The sequence below is a fragment of the Vanessa cardui genome, chromosome 8, assembly GCF_905220365.1.
Source record: "Vanessa cardui chromosome 8, ilVanCard2.1, whole genome shotgun sequence".
NCBI lineage: Eukaryota > Metazoa > Arthropoda > Insecta > Lepidoptera > Nymphalidae > Vanessa > Vanessa cardui.
Genome location: NC_061130.1, coordinates 5459428 through 5479219, shown reverse-complemented (window position 1 = coordinate 5479219; position 19792 = coordinate 5459428). Strand labels below are relative to the sequence as shown.

The window sequence follows — 19792 nt, the reverse complement described above, 5'->3', positions numbered from 1 at the left end:
ATGACAAGCGGTGCTGGTCTTACTTCAAAAATAAAAAGCATATTGTTTTTATTTAAAATCAAACTATGTCGTGACAAGCGGTGCTGGGTGAGTCTTCATGCACGCGGAGCCTAGAGCGTGAAGTGCGCGAGGAGGCGGTCGTTGAAGGTGATGGAGCTGAAGAGCTGCGGCAGCGCGGCGTGCGGCTGCGCGCGCGGGCGGCGGGCGGCGCGCACGTGCGCCACGGTGTCGCGCACGTGCGCGCGCGGGACGTCCCCGCGCAGCGCCAGCAGCCGCACCAGCTGCTCCTCGGACACGTCCGGGCACTTCTCCAGCAGACCGTGAAGGTCCAGCGACAGCATCTCGATGTCTTGGCACCGCAGCACCTGGGTCGAGACTCGGGTTACAGGGCACGTGTTTATTTTGTATGTGATCCTTAATTATTATTATAAAATACATATATAAAACATACATCTAACTTAAATAAAATTGCTAGATTTTAATTAAAAAAAAATACTTCTTTCATGTCTATCTTTGACTGATATAGTTGACTATGTTTATATTGAGGTTCAGACTGCTTTTGAAAGAAAAACCAGAATCAGGACTATGAAATTTGCGAATAGGGTATAGGAAGGTTAAAAATGATCTTTTTAACCTTCCTATACCCACGTATTGTTCTGTCCGACCGACAGTTTAAAGTTAATCAAACAAAATGGAATAAAACTGCTCCGTCAATGATATAAAATGCACTACTTGCAAGAAATAATTTTGTATGGAACATGCAATTATGGTGTGCTCTGACTGCTATGGTGGACCATCAGAGGAAAATATTAATTTTCAAGATTTAAGACTTTTTTTTTTTGTTAGATTTCAGAAGAGATATTTTTTGTTGTATTAAATAGTTTATAAGAATAAGTACTGCTTTTCAAAGGCTGTAAAAAAAGACTTTTAGTTAGTAATAAACATTATCATTGCCAAAAGTTTAGTTTATATTGATTGTGTAAAAGCCCTAAATTACATTTGTGTGGTTAAAAGATAGCAATTTATTTAGTAGACGTAAGAACTATCGGTCCCAGTGACCGACACGGGTATATGTGTTAATGTACGACACGGGAATAGGAAGGTTAAAGAAATAAATTATTGCATATGTAAGTCCCTATTGCCCATGTAGACCGGAATTGTCTAATTTGTGAACCACAGAAAAAATATGAGATTTTAAATTTCTAGAAATGTTCAACGTTGCGACGTATATTGAGTCACATGTTGGCTGGGGAACTTTTACATTAAGGCCCATTAGTGAATCAAATCAAATAAAATCAAAATAAACTTTATTCAAGTAGGCTTATATAAGCACTTTTGAATCGTCATTTTACACCTGAAGCTACCACCAGTTCAGAAAGTAGATTCTACCGAGAAGAACCGTCAAGAAACTCAGTAGTTACTCTTTTTTAACATTTAAAAAATACAACGTCATGTTAATTAAATACAATTATTTAAATTAATGTATCCTGCTTGGAAGTCAACAGGTATTAACTCCACGCTTATTTATCATCTATAAAATCTTGTATTGAATAATATGCTTAATGAATGAATGAGCATGAATCCGACCCTGAAGAATATACCCGTGGGAATTTAGCTGTAAATAGGATGATCCTGAGTGGCCAAAACAATATCTTCAGCTGGACTTTTTTCAATATTGGAAAAAGGCGATTCACGTGACATACGTACGAACCTATGCCATGTTATAGAAATTACGTATCTATGTTAATTATATAATCTGTGTTTGTTTTTGAAAATGTCACAAACATATCGTTGCTCATTTGTTTTTAAAAAATGTCTATATTCTTTTGTAATATCTAAAAAGGAAAACGGAACTACTACTTCTTAATATATATTATTTAATAAACAAATTAGGAAAACAGCACATCATTCACCGGATTGAAACAAAATTCTATAGCCATAACAATGTCCTTCGAACTATTTTCATTTATATGTTAAAGTTTCTTGGTGGTAGGGCTTTGTGCAAGCCCGTCTGGGTAGGTACCATCCACTCATCAGTTATTCTACCGCCAAATAACAGTACTCAGTATTGTTGTGTTCCGGTCTGAAGGGTGAGTGAGCCAGTGTAACTACAGGCACAAGGGACATAACACATCATTCCCAAGGTTGGTGGCGCATTGACGATGTAAGGAATTGTAATATTTCTTACAGCGTCATTGTGACCACTTACCATCAGGTGGCCCATATGCTCGTCCGCTAACCTATATCATAAAAAAAATTACTGTAAGTTAACTCACCTCGGCCAAAACACTGATAACTTCAAAGGGCCAATCAACGTTAACGCCCTCTGCATTCAACGCAATCCTCCTAAAGAACGATCTGATCTGATTCGCTTCCTTCACGATCTTCGTGGCGGCCTGCTGGGCTTCCTCGACGGTTTTAAACGTTATTTTCTTCGATAACATCGCCGTTATGTACTTTTTATAGACGAGGTTTTGCGCCTCGTTTATGACGTACTCGAAATTCTTCTCCCTCAAATGATTGTAGTCCTGGAAGTAATCTTCTAGAGTGACGCAGATCGTGTCCACCGGTATACTCGAAGTGAGCCACTTGGTCGTGAAAAGATCGTCAAAGTGTTCCTCCAAATCCAAGAAAGCCTCCTCCAGAAGGAACTTGGCGGCTTCGTCTCGCAAACTCTGTAAAATGGAACTTCGGTAACTATAATAGGCTATTTGACAATGCGAAAAATAAAATGTCAATTATTGTAATCAGTGTATATTATGAGTTTAAAAATGGTTATCTACTAACGAAACTTGAAAATAATACTTAATTTATTCAAAAATCCATAAATAAAAATGCATTTTTTCAAACGTTTGTCACGTGACACAAAACGCTCCTGATTGGCCGGGCTTATGATGAAGTCACTTTCATGTAAACCTTGCTTTTCTACAATATGTACTACAGATTAAAATACAGCAAAGTGACGTCACCGACCCCATTGCAGTGCCATATTGTCCAAGTAGCGTTTTTGCGCGTTATTTAAATATGGAATTTTTAATACGATATTTTTCGGCAAATATGTACAAGAAATAAAAAAAAAAAACAACTTCTACTGGGTTCCTTAACCTCTACTAAATAATATAAAATGGATTTTAAAAACTAGTCAAATAGCCTATTTAGATTCGTTAAGTGCGAATTCAAAGAAATTAAAATAATGACTGTCACTTCACAATTTTTTTTGATAATGTTATGTACGTAAAAACATAAATGATATTTCCAGAAATTGTGACGTACATTATACATACTAGGATCAAGAATAAACTTTTTTTAAATTAAAATGGTTATTTTTATTATTAAAGTTATTCATTTCGGGATATTTAGCATGTTTTATTGTCTTGTTCGTAAACAAGACATTTCTAAAGTCGAAATATCGCGCTCCACCGAACAAAAATAAAAAACATTGTAAATATCCCGAAATGAATAACTTTAAGAATAAACTTGTTACTCCAACCAGATTTCACAAATTAGTAACTATTTTGTGGGGCAATGTGTACGTTTATACTAGGGTTTCGTGTATAAGAGGAATTTTCACTCGCAAATTTAGAGGATGAGGATATTTTTCGAGGAAGAGGATGTGGATGAGGAAGCGGTAGAAAAAGCGGATTAGGATTTTTTCCACCATAGAAGATTGTGTTCATGCATATTAATTCGTTTTTCCTTAATGTCATTATTTAATAGTAACTTTAGTACCACACACCTATCTATTGGTAAACTTTCATTTTCATCGTCACTAATTGGTTCAGAGGCTAGCATTTCGGCTAACATTGAATCTACAATCTTACCCGAGGAAGCGGTAGCTGTAGGGTAGGATGTTTTTACTACAGCTCCAGATTCCTTATAAATTGCTCTTAAATTTTGAGGAAGTGATAGCGGAAGAGGAATTTTTAATTTTCATTTATGAGGATGCGGTATCGGTTGAGGAACCCAAAATATTGCGGAACTTTCGCATTATGAGGATGCGGTATCGGTTGAGGAACCCAAAATATTGCGGAACTTTCGCATTACGAGGAAGCGGAAGGGGAATCCTCAGCAAGCCTAGTTTATAGAATGGCACCTGGAAGGTGTCGAGAAGGCGCTGGAAGCTGCGCTCGGCGGGCGGGTGGTGCAGCGCGGGCGGCCAGCGGCGGCTCTGCGTCTGCTGCGCCAGCCGCACCATCTGCTCGCTGTTGTTGACGATGGTGATCATGTGGTGCGTGAAGTACGCCACGCGCGACCGGTCCGCGAAGTGCGCGTTCTGCAACAGCCGCCATTACTTCAGCCGGCTCTTTTTTTCGGCCTCGGACGTCACTACTAGCGACCGCCCCGGCTTCGCACGGGTGCAATACTGATACTATAGTTGCGGCACGCTATGATGGCCGTTTTGACGTTTCCCCGCTCATGAAGTTTCGTATTTAATAAATAATAACATCAAAGGAGCAAATTGTTGTTCTTTATTGTCGATAGTGACGTGCAGTTAGTCATAAAATTTATCGAATTTCATTTCTAAACTACAAATGTTAGGGTACCGCGAAGATAACCTTTTTTTGTGTAAACGTGTACATCACACTCTTACACTCGACCTCGTAGTCGGTGTTATATTTGTGTTGACAGTAAAATTTTATCTATTTTATAAATATATGTTTATTGTAGAAAATGATAATAGAAATAATATTAGTATTCAGAACAGGCAACAGAACGTTATTTAAATTGATTTCGTTCGAATATATTACTTAAACTTATTTTAAATTTTTTTTATTAAACCTTTTTAATCAGATACTACTTGCAAAAAAAACAAAGATTTGAATATATTATATCGATAATAAATTCAGCCATTGTATCTTGCCGCTAGAATAAATATTGCTTATTTATGACGTCATATTAGAAACTTTTAAAATTATCCGTGTTTCTTTAGTGTATTGCCAATATACAAAAACCTTCCTCCCGAATCACTATTAAAAAAAAATGCATTAAAATTCGTTGTATAATTTGTAATGATTTTAAAATAAGTTTACGAAAAAAATATGTAAGAAATTTGTAATGTTACATTAGTTGCAAATTTAATGTTTAATAAATGATGTTTAATAGAGGCGGGGCTATACCACCTGGGTCTATAGGATAGATCTCACCTTGAACTGTATGACGCCCTCTCTGTACATGTTTCCAAAGCGCGTCACTTGATCAATACTCAGCAGCAGGGCTTTGAAGGTGATCTCCTTGCTTATAGTCTCGGTCACCTAAAAACAAAACAAATTCATTTCTTATATTTCCTTTTCATTTTTAAGACAACAACAGCCTGTAAATTCCCACTGCTGGGCTAAAGGCCTCCTCTCCCTTTGAGGAGAAGGTTTGGAACATATTCCACCACGCTGTTCCAATGCGGGTTGGTGGAATACACATGTGGCAGAATTTCAATGAAATTTGTCACATGCAGGTTTCCTCACGATGTTTTCCTTCACCGCTGATCACGAGATGAATTATAAAGACAAATTAAGCAGATAAAACAGCGGTGCTTGCCTGGGTTTGAACCCGCAATCATCGGTTAAGATGCACACGTTCTAACCACTGGGCCACCTCGACTCCATTTTTATGAAGTTGTCTGTTTTTGAATGTTACGAATCCATAGAGCACGTCGTGAGTAAAATGGAGATTGTAAATTCCGTATCGCCAGGACCACATATTGTGCAACTAGTAGCGAATCTCGGCAAGATTCTCTCTCTATTTTTTAGTACAGGGCCTGATTTTGTGGTTCTTGGTCCTAGTGTAACAAACAAGTGGAGGCCTTATTATTTTACGACTTAACTTTGTCATCAGGCAGATTCATATACAGGGCATCATATTCATATACGTATTTTTTCTTCCTCCTTACGTATGAGAGACTTTCAAAACAGTTATTATATATTAATAAACGTCAATAATTGTATTATAGTACTATACAAAAGTTTTAACTCGTGAGAATAATGTATTCCTATGTCCTAGAAATTTCTAGAATAGACCTGTAGGTTCTGGTCGATCATCTGGAAGATGATGACGGGCGCGTGCGTGTGGAAGGCGCTCGTGTGCGGCTCCACGTCCGGCGAGCGCTCGCCCGCCCACTCGGCGCGCTCCGACTCCAGAGTCTTCTCCATCCACTCCATGTAGTTAGACTCCATTTTCTGCAAACGTTTTATATATAGCGCACGAGTCGAATGCAGAGCTCAGGAATTCGATAGTGCTGTGACCTAATTATAATTGACGACCGAAATACTCATTATATTGTGAGTAATTAATATCCATAATTTTATTTATTTATTTATTTAAAATACTTTATTGCACAACACATTACACGACAATGGGTAACAGAGAGACAAAAAACAAAAAATGGTGCGCAAAGGCGGTCTTATCGCTTATAGCGATCTCTCACAGACAACCTTTGGTGACAGGAACTTAAGACGAGAGAACAGGTAAGTGCAAATAGAATTAAGAGATGATAATAATTTAAGTAGACTAATATTACAGTATAATAATAAACTACACACAACTACATCCAAATAATACACATATAATAATATAATATATATTATATATCAAAACTTACTAGGTTAGCATAATGAAAAAAAAGGCAAAATAATACCGATCATACATTTTTATTAATTATTTCACAAAACGAAATAAAAAAAAAAAAACACAAAAATGTATTTATTATTATTATCATCAGATTCACACATGGTTGAATCGGTGGTCATTATTCAAATAAAAAAATAACACTACTTCAACAATAATAATGCGGTAACACGGCAAGCGTACGATAGCTGTCAAGGATGGAACAACACTAGACTGCGGGCGAGCGAGGAGGGGCGTGCGGACAGCGGGGGAGGTGATCCCGCTCTTTACCCCACGCCCCGACTGCATTCAACTCGTGCTCTATCTATACTTATATATAGTACGACACAACTTAGATGTCGCATCGGCAAAATTCGTAAAACCGATCACATCCGAATTGAGTACGCTATCCCAAATTATCAATATTTATTTTCTTACACAAATATGATCTTTGCACAAACGTAATAACTTGTAATATCATATGACCTAATATAGTCGTCAATTTGACGCGTCGATTTACATGCACTTGCTTTCTCTGACGCGTGAATCTATAGCGACGAATAGCGTCGAATGGCGCGATAGAGAGCTATTTCCATTGGTTGTGTAAATCGGCAGTAATCGGTTTTATTTTCATTCTATTGCATTTTCCGATGCTACATCTAATTTGTGTCATACTATACGCCACTCGCACTTCTGGAAAACCAACCAACAACCATAGCATTATCTGTCTCACCTGCAGATATTCATCTTGCAATTTTTGCATGACCTCTTCGCTCAGAAGTGGTGGTAATACAGAGACATCTACGTTCACCTCCGGGCTGCCCATCAGCTCTGTACCGGGGTACGTGTTCAGAATCCAGGACAGTAGAGTAACGTATTCATTACCTTCTAGGCCGTTCTGAACTATGTCTTGCAACTGAAACAACAAATATAATAATATAAATATACTACATACATTTTAAATATACCGTGTTTTTTTCTTTAACGTCGATACAAAATATTTGATTTTTTTTTAATTTTTTTGCTAAAAATAAAAAAAGTTAATTTTGGAACAGTATCAGTGACCAAACGTTTATAATTAATTCATTACTGGAACTTTACTTTTTTGCGCAGAGGATCGGAATTGCGATTCAAAGCGGAAACGCTGCTAGCATTCTTGTCAAGATTTATACAGTAACTAGTTTTAGTTCATATTTGTATATATATATATATATATATATATATATATATATATATATATATATATATATATATATATATATATATATATATATATATATATATATATATATATATATATATATATATATATATATATATTTAAGCATTTAATGTTGTTAATTCTTATGTTAGTAAAGATCTTACTGGAACATTATTTGAAGATAACGAGATACTTACACTAGAGGACAAACATGTATGATACATATTAACATATTTATTGACGATATCGTAGTGCGGCGGGAAGCACGGAACGCATAGCGTCTTGACGACCCTCAAGTCTTCCAAAATCAGCTGCCTCGTGAGCTCGAGGTAGCGTATCAGCCACAGCTTGTTGTCCTCTCGCTCGTCCACGCGAGTTCCCTCTACGCGTTGAGCAACCGCACACTCCAATACTTCGAATGCCTTTGTACGCCAGTTCTTTGGTCTCCCGGGTGGCATGAAACCAGACTGATCTTGTTGCTGAAAGTTATAAATATGAGACAACATCAAATTACTCTGATATCAATGTAAATAGCTAAAGCACTTGTGTTATGGAAAATCAGAAGTAACGACAATACCACAAACACCCAAGACAATATAGAAAATTAATGATAATCTACATCGACTCAGCCCAGAATCGAACCAAGGACCTCGGAATGGTGTACCCATGAAAACCGGTGTACACACCGCTCGACCACGGAGGTCGTCAGAGTTATTAGTCGGAGTTATAAGTTCTTATAATTGCATACGTATTTTGGTAATGTTTTATTATCCACAGAATTAAAAATACAAACATGTTACAACATATCAATCCTTTCTTACTACTTTATATAATAAAAAAAAACATTTACTGAATAAAATTGAATAATGATCATAATATCATCTCTTATTTCGCCTTATAATAAACCAAACAAAAGTAAATTGAATAAAGTTGAAGATAAATGTTATTATACTACATGTATATGCACTTAAGGCTTAATGCTCTTTGTACGGGCTTAGAAAATTGAATTGCTCGGGACGTGGTTTATTGGCGACTGTATTAAAAATAATTTAAATCTATTAAATGCTTACACACACTAACGCATACATCTCACATTCATACGACAATGTTAGTGGTGTAAACACTACATATTTAAAACATTACCTGTATTGCCATTTGATCCCTTTTTTCCTCCCTCTCTATAATTCTAAGAGCCGTCACAATCACGGTTGGCTCCTTGCGAACCGTGTTCAATGTTCTCGCTAGAATAAGCTTAATCTGCTTCTCGAGCAAGTTTGAAACCATCTCAACATCTTCAAAGTACGCTTTGAGCATAATTTTGTCATGGGATGATTGATTGGGTAATCTATGCAGTTCATATAGCAAATCATCTCTCGAGTTTTCCAGGTCACTAAGGCACTGCAAATTTGTATAAGTTATTTTTTTATTAGAGCCAAGATGGCCTAGTGGTTAGAACGCGTGCATCTTAACCGATGGTTTCGGGTTCAAACCCAGGCAAGCACCACTTTATATATGTGCTTAATTTGTGTTTATAATTCATCTCAAGCTCGGCGGTGAAGGAAAACTTCGTGAGGAAACCTGCATATGACTAATTTCATAGAAATTCTGCCACATGTATATTCCACCAACGTGCATTGAAACAGCGTGATGGAATACGTTCTGAACCGTCTTCTCAAAGGAAAATTACAGGCTGTTGTTGTGTGTAAAGCTGTTCGTTCAGCTATCTTTATACGTTTGAGTTTGGTATATATACATTAAGTAATTAATTAGAATTTTTTCAAATGTGCATTCCACCAACCAGCATTGGATCAATGTGGAATATGTTCCAAGCTTTCTCCTTAATGGGAGAGGAGGCCATTAGCCCAGCAGTGGGAAATTTACGGGCTGTTAATTTACTTTACTATTTTTAATTTATACATAAAACATAAGACATTAATTACAGTGATAGAGGCACAATATGTAACTTGAGTTCTACAAATACAAATAATTCGCCTAATCTTTTTACATTGATAATGATTCTATATTTTTTTCAAAAATTTGACTGTTTTCTGTACACATATTTCCATTAGTTACTTATTATAAATTGAGCCAAAATCTATGCTTTTTTAATAAAATTTCTAACAACCTAACGGTAGTCTTCAGTGTCTAGAATATATGTGCATTTCATGCCTTAAATGCCTTATATCTAAGCAAGACAATGCCATCTAATTAAATGAATAATATACCTGATGGGCATGCAATAGCTTTCCTTCTCCAATCCATTGTTTTGTTTTGGCAACACTTTCAGGAACTGTAAAGATATGTTTCAAGCTATCCATGGCTGTAACATACTGGGAATGACGTGAATCTTCCTCCCTTACTGCTTGCAATGAGGCCACTAACGGTGGAACACCAGTTAATAGGTCTTCTAATTCATCCATTCTGGAATAATTTACAAAGACAATCATATACACAATTATAAGCCTTGGCTACTCAGTAAATTGATGGGGTTACTGAATTGTCATGTATGTAAGATGTGTTATTATTCATCTCACATTTGGCACAAAGACAAACTCTATGAGTTGTGTCATGATATGCATCGAATGAAATTCTGCAGTATTAACCACACTGCTTTGGAGCAGCAAGACGGAAAGTGGTCTTAATGATCAACTTCCTATTTTTTATACATAGACTTTAGCTCAGCATGAGAACATTTCCCGGCTTTGATTTACAATTTTCAGTTTAAACTATTATTGTTTTGACAATGGTTTTAATAAATAACATTAATTTGACACTACTTACAAAAAATGAGAGCAATTTAAAGATGATTTAAAAATTTATAAAACCTTATTTATTATTGAAATCTACATAGATTACTCACTTCAAACTGATTTGTTGTACATCATCCAGACATTCTTGTAATTGCCTTAAGCCAACTCTAACTCCATCAAGTTTTCCTTGAACTGCAGATTTCAATTGTGCTTCAATTGATGCCTTCTTGTGTGTTATTCTTTTTTTATATTGTTCCACCTAAGGAGAACATTCACATGTAAATTACATTACAATATTTTCCTAAAAAAGCTTGGCATAACTTATAAGGATTTTTTTTTTTATTATATACATGATGTATGATTTTATTATATTATATTGCCCGGCAGAGATCTGTCTCCACATAATATCAACAAAATTATTAAAATATAATGTTTAATAATTTTTGGTATTCCAAATAATCTCTTATATACATATATCTTAAATAAATATCATATTTTATATCTACACCTATCAAGTTCGATATTGATATAAACTATATATAAATATGTATTTTAAACTATACTGGTAGTTTTAATATATACGCCCACATACATACAAAGTAAATTATGGGTACATAATAATGGGTTAATTTATTAATTAAAAATGGTTAATTTATAATCAATTTATATTTAAATATGAAGTTAAAACACCTCTCAAACCACAATTAAGTTTACTCGAGATTATTCAAATTGTTTGAAAGTAAAAACCCTACTCACCTTTTCTAACTGTCCCGGTCTTTGCATCATATTCATAACCATCTTTTCAGCGGCAGCTCTTGATTCCTCCTCAATTTCATCCATTGTGCTCATATTTATTATAAAAATATAGCTATTAGATTTTTAAGCCTAGGTATGTTGATAATTTACACCTACTCTTGTTATGTGGTTTTTACTCTTGTATTAAGTTCATTTATAAACAAATTTAGTATTTCACATATTATACCTAAGGATATTCTTATATTATAATGTAAATTATAGATTTTAATATTATTATTATATTAAAATGTTATTATATGACTAACAACTATTTACAAAATAATATTTAATGACATTAAATTAAATATGATTTATGATTTAGTGCTGCCAGTAATAATTTTATAAAAATCATGTAAGTTCATAAAGGAATAAAAATCTTGCAAAATACAAAATATCAAAGCAAATATAGCAATTCTCTATTTTGATACTGATTTAATTTGAATAAGAAAACTGTAATAGTATGTTTTTTTAATTAATCGTGTAATATTACAGCCTTGGTGCATACGCTTTGTCCCTAAATATAGAACATGGCATTGTTATGCTTTAATGACGTAAAGTTTTTGATAATTTATATTTTCAGCATCGAATAAGACCTAGCTCAGGGAAGTGTATCCAGTCATATGTTGTTTAGTCAGAATGTCTTTTATTATAATTCCAATGCATCAGAGCCATCGATATCATAGACAGCCGAGAGGAAAACGTTTTTCTCCACATTATTGAAAATCAGTCGCTGTTCGTTGCAATCGCCACTCAGGGGACGATTTTAGCAATCGAATTGTCACAACCATTCCAACAATAAAACTTCAAATACAACACACGGCTTTTATTTTATTTCTGACAAGTGAACATCGACGACAACGGGCAACACTATTACTGACGTTTGGTGATAATGATGTTATGACTTCTGACTTGTGATAACAATTTGAATGTCAAATATGACAAAATGTTATTTTATCGTGTTGTTCTCGATAAAAATGTATTATTAAAATATTTCTTAAAATGAACGATAATTTATAAGTTAGGGATTTATATGATAAGAAAACCTTGATCATTAGAATTAAGTACTTTATAACTGCTGAAAGTTTAATACAGAAAGATGTGGTCAATCATAATTTTAATATTTTTATCTATTGTATCCTACCTTATAACTGACGAGTTAATACCTAAAATTAAAAATCTTTTCATAAATGCTGGATTATTTGGTATTGATCTTTGTAAGGTTTCTAAAGAAAAAATGTATGTCTATATATAGATAAATAAGTTACTGCTACTGCATATAAACAGAATATTTATAACTATTAAATTTACAGACCTGAAGCTATCGGAGTTGTATCAGGATGTGTTTTCTTGGTGACAATTTTTATGTTCATACCAATTGTTTTTGGGAATGATCTGATGGATCGAGGAAATTTTCCTCATAATGAGGTAAAGTCATTTTAAACACTAATTTAAATATAAAACATTAAATGTTAAAAAAGTGTAAAATTTTATGATACCCATACATATTATAATTAATATATTTTAATGTTTTTTCCAGTTTGCAGAGTTATTGGCAGCATTATTGTCAATATGTTGTATGTTGCTGCTGGGATTTGCAGATGATGTATTAAATTTGAAATGGAGATACAAATTACTTCTTCCAACAGTAGCTTCTTTACCATTACTAGTTGTTTACTATGTAAATTTTAATTCTACTACTTTCATTGTACCAATACCTCTGAGGCATATTTTTGGAAATTCTGTCAATATTGGTTAGTAAACATTTCTTTATTATAAGAATGTCATAATTGTAAATTAATTTAAGGTTCAAAATTTATTTTTGAAGCATGATAATATTACATATATTTTTGTTTAAAATAATTTACATTTATTACAGGTTTCTTGTACTATATTTATATGGGTATGTTAGCAGTTTTCTGCACCAACGCTATAAATATATTGGCTGGAATAAATGGTCTTGAAGTGGGTCAATCAGCCATAATAGCATTGTCTATAATAATTTTTGATATAATTGAATTAAGAGGTGATCAATTCAAAGCTCATAGCTTTTCTCTTCATATTATGATTCCATATCTTGCCACCACACTGGCCTTATTAAAACATAACTGGTAAGTTTCACTAAGGTATTATAACAACTACTACTTATATTTTTATTAATAATTATAATATTTATTTTTTTGTATGATTAATTCAAAATGATAAAATTACAATTGTATGTTTCAGGTATCCATCAAAAGTTTTTGTGGGAGATACCTTTTGTTATGTATCAGGCATGACCTTTGCAGTAGTTGCCATCCTCAGCCACTTCAGTAAAACTGTTTTATTATTTTTCCTGCCTCAAATTATCAATTTTGTGTATTCTGTGCCACAACTTTTTCATATCATACCTTGCCCAAGACATAGACTTCCGAAGTATAGTGCAGAAACAGATTTACTTTATCCAAGTAAAACTGTAATTTTGAAAAAAGATATGAGTATGTTACATAAGAATATTTTACAAGTATTGACATTGTTTCGGCTAGTTGATAAGCAGGAAGATGATGGCTCTATTATAATTAACAACATGACACTAATAAACCTATTCTTGATAAAATTTGGACCAATGTCTGAAGTTCGATTAACATCAAGTTTGTTAGTATTTCAAGTTCTGTGTACATGTATTGCATTTTTAGTAAGATATCCAATGGCCTCGTATTTTTATTGATCTTCACCAATTTTATTGAAATTTTATACAAAAATATAATTATATGTATAAAAGTGATGTTAAAAGCATTTTTATTTAGAAATTCAATACTGACAAGATACATATGAGTTAGGTGAAATTAACCAGTCTTAGTAAATTATGTGCTATTTAAATAGATCTATTTACTAACTAATTGGATCATAATTATAAGTATTAATGAAATTAACAAAAGATTATTATATTACATCAAAACAAATCCCTTTTTTTGTATATAAAATAACCGAGAATATACTTGGACCGAATAAACTTGTAAGTTGTAATTTACTACATAAAAAAAAATGAGGCTGTGAGATGGACCGACCGATGAAATGATTAGATTCTAGCCAAAGTTTTGGTAAGAATATTATATAGAAATATGAAATTGATATTGTTGAATGAAATAAATTCAACATTGTTATAATATTGTTTTATTTCTCTTTTCTGCTGCAACGTTACAAATCAGAGTTATAAGAATGTATCAACCATACGCTATCAGTTAAAATCATTTACTCCAACCAGTTTATATGTATTATCTATGCCTCCAACCATATAAGGATAAAAGCTAAATGAAATGAACAACATTGACAGCAAATCGATGCAATATCATGGTTGAGAGCTTGATTTATCTATGATATTCATTATTCACTGTAGGTTGGTGAAAAAATGCCGCTTTGAACATCGACGAATCTGTTATTGGAATTTTGGAAGTAAATTAAATGGATATAAGTAGGTAAAATAATAGTGTTGTACCTATACATATAGTAAAATTGAAGTGTCTGTTTGTAATATTAAAATAGGCCTTTTTTCAACAATGCATTTGTATGTATACACGGTACATATACTAAAAATAACTTTTTTTTAATTGTTGTCTGTTTGTTGTGGCTAATCTCTGGAACGGCTGGACCGATTTTGACGAGACTTTCACTGACGGATAACTGATATATAAGGAGTAACTTAGGCTACAATAATTCGTCGCAGGCACAGCTAGTTTTAAATAAATATATAGCAATCATAAATCTTTATTAGTGCACAATATAGCTAAGTAATTAGCAATTAGCAAATCGTATGAAATACGTAAATCTAAGATTTATTTATCTGTATTCCAACTTCAATGGGAATGTTGAATGAATTGAAAATAAGTAAATTTGGAACAATTGAAGTAAAACCGATAAGCGGAAAATACTACCTTTTACATTTACTGCCTCGCTTGGTCCGTTGCATAGCAGTCTAACAAGACCAGAGAAATATAAGATCTCAAAAGAAAGGTGCTTGATTGTGCTTTGATTTGGAAGTAGATAGCTAAATCTAGACAAATACCAAATATTTTAAAGAAATTTAAATTTTCGGCGCGATCTGGGTTTTAAGAAAAGCCCTAATTGCAGTGCAGACAACACAATATTTATAAATTATACAATATTTATAAATTGATAGTGAATAATAATAATAGATTAATTTCTATGACTTTAACGGTATAGTATTAATTTTTCAAAGCATATCCAGTTTTCATTAAATAATTAATTTTATTTAGAAAACAAAATATTAAATATACATATTACATTTAATAATTTTCAATCTGTTTCAAACTTAGATCACTCTAAAGCGAAGCAATGCTATTGACACAATTTTAGAACCCGTTGCCTTATCTGATAATCAACCGACTTCAAAAAGGAGGAGGTTATCAATTCGTCTGTATTTTTTTTTTCTTGTACTCAAGATGAGCGAAAATTTATTTGTCTTTAAATAAGCTAGATGTCAGCAGCCCTACTTATTAATAAATCGATACACTACAAAATACATTTCGGTATATATATTTTTTAACATTAAAAAATATATTGTTAAAGGAATCATAGTAAATATTGAAAGAAAATCATTCAAGCATACACCACTCTTCCTCACGTCATTTAATCTTTTACTGAGGAACTATAGAAACATGAATATTTTATTTACAATTATTTTAATATGAAATATGCAACCTATGTACACATTTATTGATTATATTCTAATATTTAAAGCCTTACGAAATAAAGGCTCATGTAAAAGGGAATGGTAAATAATTTATTTTCTAATTACATTGAGACTTAAATATAAAATCAAATATAAAAATTAAACAGTAAGATCAATTTATTAAACATGTATATTTAATCATAATTAAAAAAAGGTAAGCATGATGCATTACTTTTATATATATATTTTATTATATTAATTGTTTTTTCAACAATACGACATTTATTTATAATTTTTGATAATTTGTATTTAAAAATTAATTTCAACTAAGTTTACAGTGTAAAATGCTATAGTAATTTAATTTGTTAGTTTAACCAAATGTCATATAATATATTATCATTTTCGGTATCATTATCATTAATCACTCTTAGAGTTTTGAGAGTCTGTAAATAAAAGGTTAACTCGGAGGTAACGACACCATGTTGAGGGCTACCATTCGCAACTATATTCATCTTTGTCAATTGTTCTCTCAATTTGTCTTTAAAGTTATAATGTACTTTCATATATATATTACTAATTTGTTCTAGTGGCAAAATATCAATAAGAGCTTCATGAAGTTTTACTAAATGTTTTGATATATTTCGGAATGTTTGTGAAGGAACGGGAGGTTTGGCTTCCCAGCCTCCCAACTGAGAACCTAGCATATTACTTACAATCAAGCATATTTTACTTTCAATTTCTTTTTTATGTAAAGTTATGTCATTTTCTAAGCTAGTAAAACCATTTAATGAAACCTCTTTTGAGTGCATTTTTTCCAATAACTTCATAATTAAAGGTAAAAGCCATAGAATAACTTGTAAAGATCTTGACACTAAAGCCAAATTTGATGTTGATATTGTTTTCAAACCTGCACTCTGTATTGCTCCAGCACCTAATACTAGCTGACAGCACCGAGAATTAAACATTCTAATAAGTTCTAACATACAATGTACCATATATTGAACAATATCTGGTGATTGCTTGGTTGCATCACAGTATTCAAGTAAGATTTTAATTAGTAGTTGCACTGTAGAAACTACAGCATAGTTTTCTTTGTTGATAATTAAATATTTTCCATCAGGTTTTCCACTTTCATAATTTAGTACAAGAGGGATTTCCCCAACCTCACATATATTATTTATAACACTTTGTAGCTCACATGGTACATCTGCAACTTTCCATCTTTCAGCATTGAGAGCAGCTGTAAGTTGTGATCTTCGTTCAGAATGCAAATTTTGAATGTATTTCATAGCAAAACTTCTTAATGCCAGTTTCATTGCACTACTATAATGTCCTGTTATTTTCGCACATTCTTTCGAAAAATGATCTATTAAGTCAGATAATTTAGATAATTGTGATAGATCTGTTAATGCATATTCCTTATCAGTCTTTGTGACTATAAGATTGGCACATCTTTCATTACTATAGTCAGAAAGAGAGATAATAACTTTTTTTACTTTTTCTTCTATTAAAAGCAATTCTTCCTGAGTCCAAATTTCTTCATTGTCATTTCCTACTATATCACCCATTTGGCTTATATCTAGAATTAAATTGCTTATAGATAAAATTCTTTTAAATAAATTTACTAAGTTTGGTGTAACTTTCTGAAGAAAGGTGATGCCCTCATTACAAAGTAGCCATGTGTCGCTATTTGAACCCCTCAATACAATTTCGGTGCTTCCATCCCTCTCTGAAACAATTTCTACCAGACATTGTTTAATAGTAGCCTGAATTGAAGTCATTGCTTCTGTTTTAAAAATGTCAAGAAAATCAAATTCCTTTAAGCGAAGAATTCCTGATACAATAGATACTACTTTATCTCTTTCTGGCAAATCTGTTTGATCTTTGAGAGGTCTATTGAGATCGGATACAATAAATCTTAAAAATTCATTACTTAACATTTTGTGTATTAATCTTTTCATTTCTGTCAGTTGAGGAGATAAATGTCGAAAGGCTTGAATACCTGATAACCGTGTTGATAATACTTTTTGTGTAGAACTGATTAAGTCTAGAGCTGCAACATAGTCTGATGTACTTAGAAGAAGTTGTATCATTGGTTGTGTTTGTTGAACTGTACCCATTAATTTTAAAAGATCATGCACATTATTAAGATTTTGATTTATCCTTGTCAAACTAATTAATTTCAATGGACTCTCGCTGAGGTTTTGTTTGACATCTTTAATATCTTTTCTTGTATTTTGGACAGTCCTAACAGCTCTCGCCATTTGTTCCATAATAGTATCATGTGAAAGCATTGCATGGAAGAAAGCATCTGATTTCTGTGCAACTTGTTTTGATATTTTCATTTCAACTACATCCAGGTATGTGCTCAATGTTTCTTGTAATGACCTTATAGTAGAGTTAATGTCTTGTGTATCAGCAAGACCAGGAAATACTTTACAAAATACCTTTGGATCGTTAAGTGCTAAGGATTGATCATAAAAAATATTTGGTACTTCACAAACATTTTCTACAACAGGTGTTCTAGTTTTATTCGGCAAATTTTCTTTAAGTTGACAGTGTCTTCTATATCTTCTTGAAATTTTCTTACAATATGACTCAAAATGTAATAAACTTATTTCTGGTAAATATGGACTAGGATAAATTTCTACTTTCTCTATAAAACCATCACCCCATGTTTTTGTAAAAAAGTTACTTTGTTTTCCTCTGTTTGGATCATTTAGAACTGCGGGCAGATTCTGTGATGATGAGTAAAATGTCCAATCATCATTGGTATTAGTCTTATAAACGTGGTATTGCCTCACATGATATTTAAAACCAGCTTTTCGTAAATCTCCAAATTGTAATGCTGAACATATGCCATTTTGTCCATATTGACATAATATGATGGTTCCCTCTTTAATACTGTGCTTTTCTTGAATATGTCTAAAATACAAAGCGTACATTAAAAATATGATTACTGATTATGTTTGTGTTTTTATATAATAGGTTAATTAAAAAATACGTGTAGTATTCGTTTTATTTACAAATAATACTCTATTTTATATATGTAAAGATGGTGAGCACATATAAAACTCTTAGACAATATATTTAAAATTAATCTACATTTTTAAGAACCTAATCATTTAAAATATATAAAATATAAACCTTTCGAATTCCGTGGCAGTATCGAACAGCAGGTTTGGGCAATGCACACAGTTTTGCCATATTGGCGTCTTATTTGAGATGGACTTGTCCTCCATAACATCTTTGTCCTACTTATGAGAGTAAATGTTTTATGTGTTTTTAATATCATCTGAATATTAAATTAACAGAAATTAAAGTATACATGGTATGTTGGTGAAAAGTACATATAGGCTGTCAGTATGACTGGTGACATTTAATTTTGGCGTTTGACAATTATGACAACTTAAAAAACAACAGTGCAGTTACGACGATAGTTTGATGTTGTAAGTTTAAAAAATTGACTATAGAATAATATTATTTTGGTTATTTTTTTTCAGTATTTCTAAAATGCAATAAAAAAAATTCGGACTTTGGTTTATTCATCATTTTGTTTATTTGAAATCCCAATTATTTTATATAAAAATATACAAAAGGATTGATTTCCACGATGGGTCTGGCTAACAAAATCAAATAAATCGAAAAATATTAATTAAATTTTTAAAACATAAACATACAATTACGGGTCTAAAATCAGATAATGCTTAACTCAGGACTACGTTTTTATCGCAACTAAATTATAATTCAATTATATTTGGAACTAATTCAGCTTGCTAGATT

General features: G+C 32.6%; 3 protein-coding genes across 4 annotated transcripts; 1 reads left to right on the top strand and 2 right to left on the bottom strand.

The window, feature by feature from the left end:
- Positions 1–66: 66 nt before the first annotated feature.
- Positions 67–11621, bottom strand: LOC124531899 (exocyst complex component 3). Of its 2 annotated transcripts, XM_047106470.1 has the most exons (12): positions 11305–11621; positions 10659–10807; positions 10024–10219; positions 8942–9196; positions 7996–8277; positions 7331–7513; positions 6012–6170; positions 5145–5252; positions 4094–4273; positions 2277–2675; positions 237–365; positions 67–185 (listed from the first exon to the last, which is right to left on the bottom strand). In XM_047106470.1, the coding sequence occupies exons 1-12, from the start codon at positions 11395–11397 to the stop codon at positions 111–113; spliced, it is 2208 nt and encodes a 735-aa protein (XP_046962426.1). In that variant the 5' UTR covers positions 11398–11621; the 3' UTR covers positions 67–110. The 2 variants fall into 2 exon arrangements, with proteins under 2 accessions (XP_046962426.1, XP_046962425.1); XM_047106469.1 differs by having other exon boundaries at positions 67–365.
- Positions 11622–12249: 628 nt separating this feature from the next.
- Positions 12250–14486, top strand: LOC124531985 (UDP-N-acetylglucosamine--dolichyl-phosphate N-acetylglucosaminephosphotransferase). The gene is made up of 5 exons (XM_047106590.1): positions 12250–12579; positions 12654–12768; positions 12881–13094; positions 13220–13451; positions 13567–14486. The coding sequence occupies exons 1-5, from the start codon at positions 12440–12442 to the stop codon at positions 14045–14047; spliced, it is 1182 nt and encodes a 393-aa protein (XP_046962546.1). The 5' UTR covers positions 12250–12439; the 3' UTR covers positions 14048–14486.
- Positions 14487–15935: 1449 nt separating this feature from the next.
- Positions 15936–19402, bottom strand: LOC124531810 (vacuolar protein sorting-associated protein 54). The gene is made up of 2 exons (XM_047106339.1): positions 19157–19402; positions 15936–18934 (listed from the first exon to the last, which is right to left on the bottom strand). The coding sequence occupies exons 1-2, from the start codon at positions 19249–19251 to the stop codon at positions 16375–16377; spliced, it is 2655 nt and encodes an 884-aa protein (XP_046962295.1). The 5' UTR covers positions 19252–19402; the 3' UTR covers positions 15936–16374.
- Between the last annotated feature and the right edge of the window lie 390 nt (positions 19403–19792).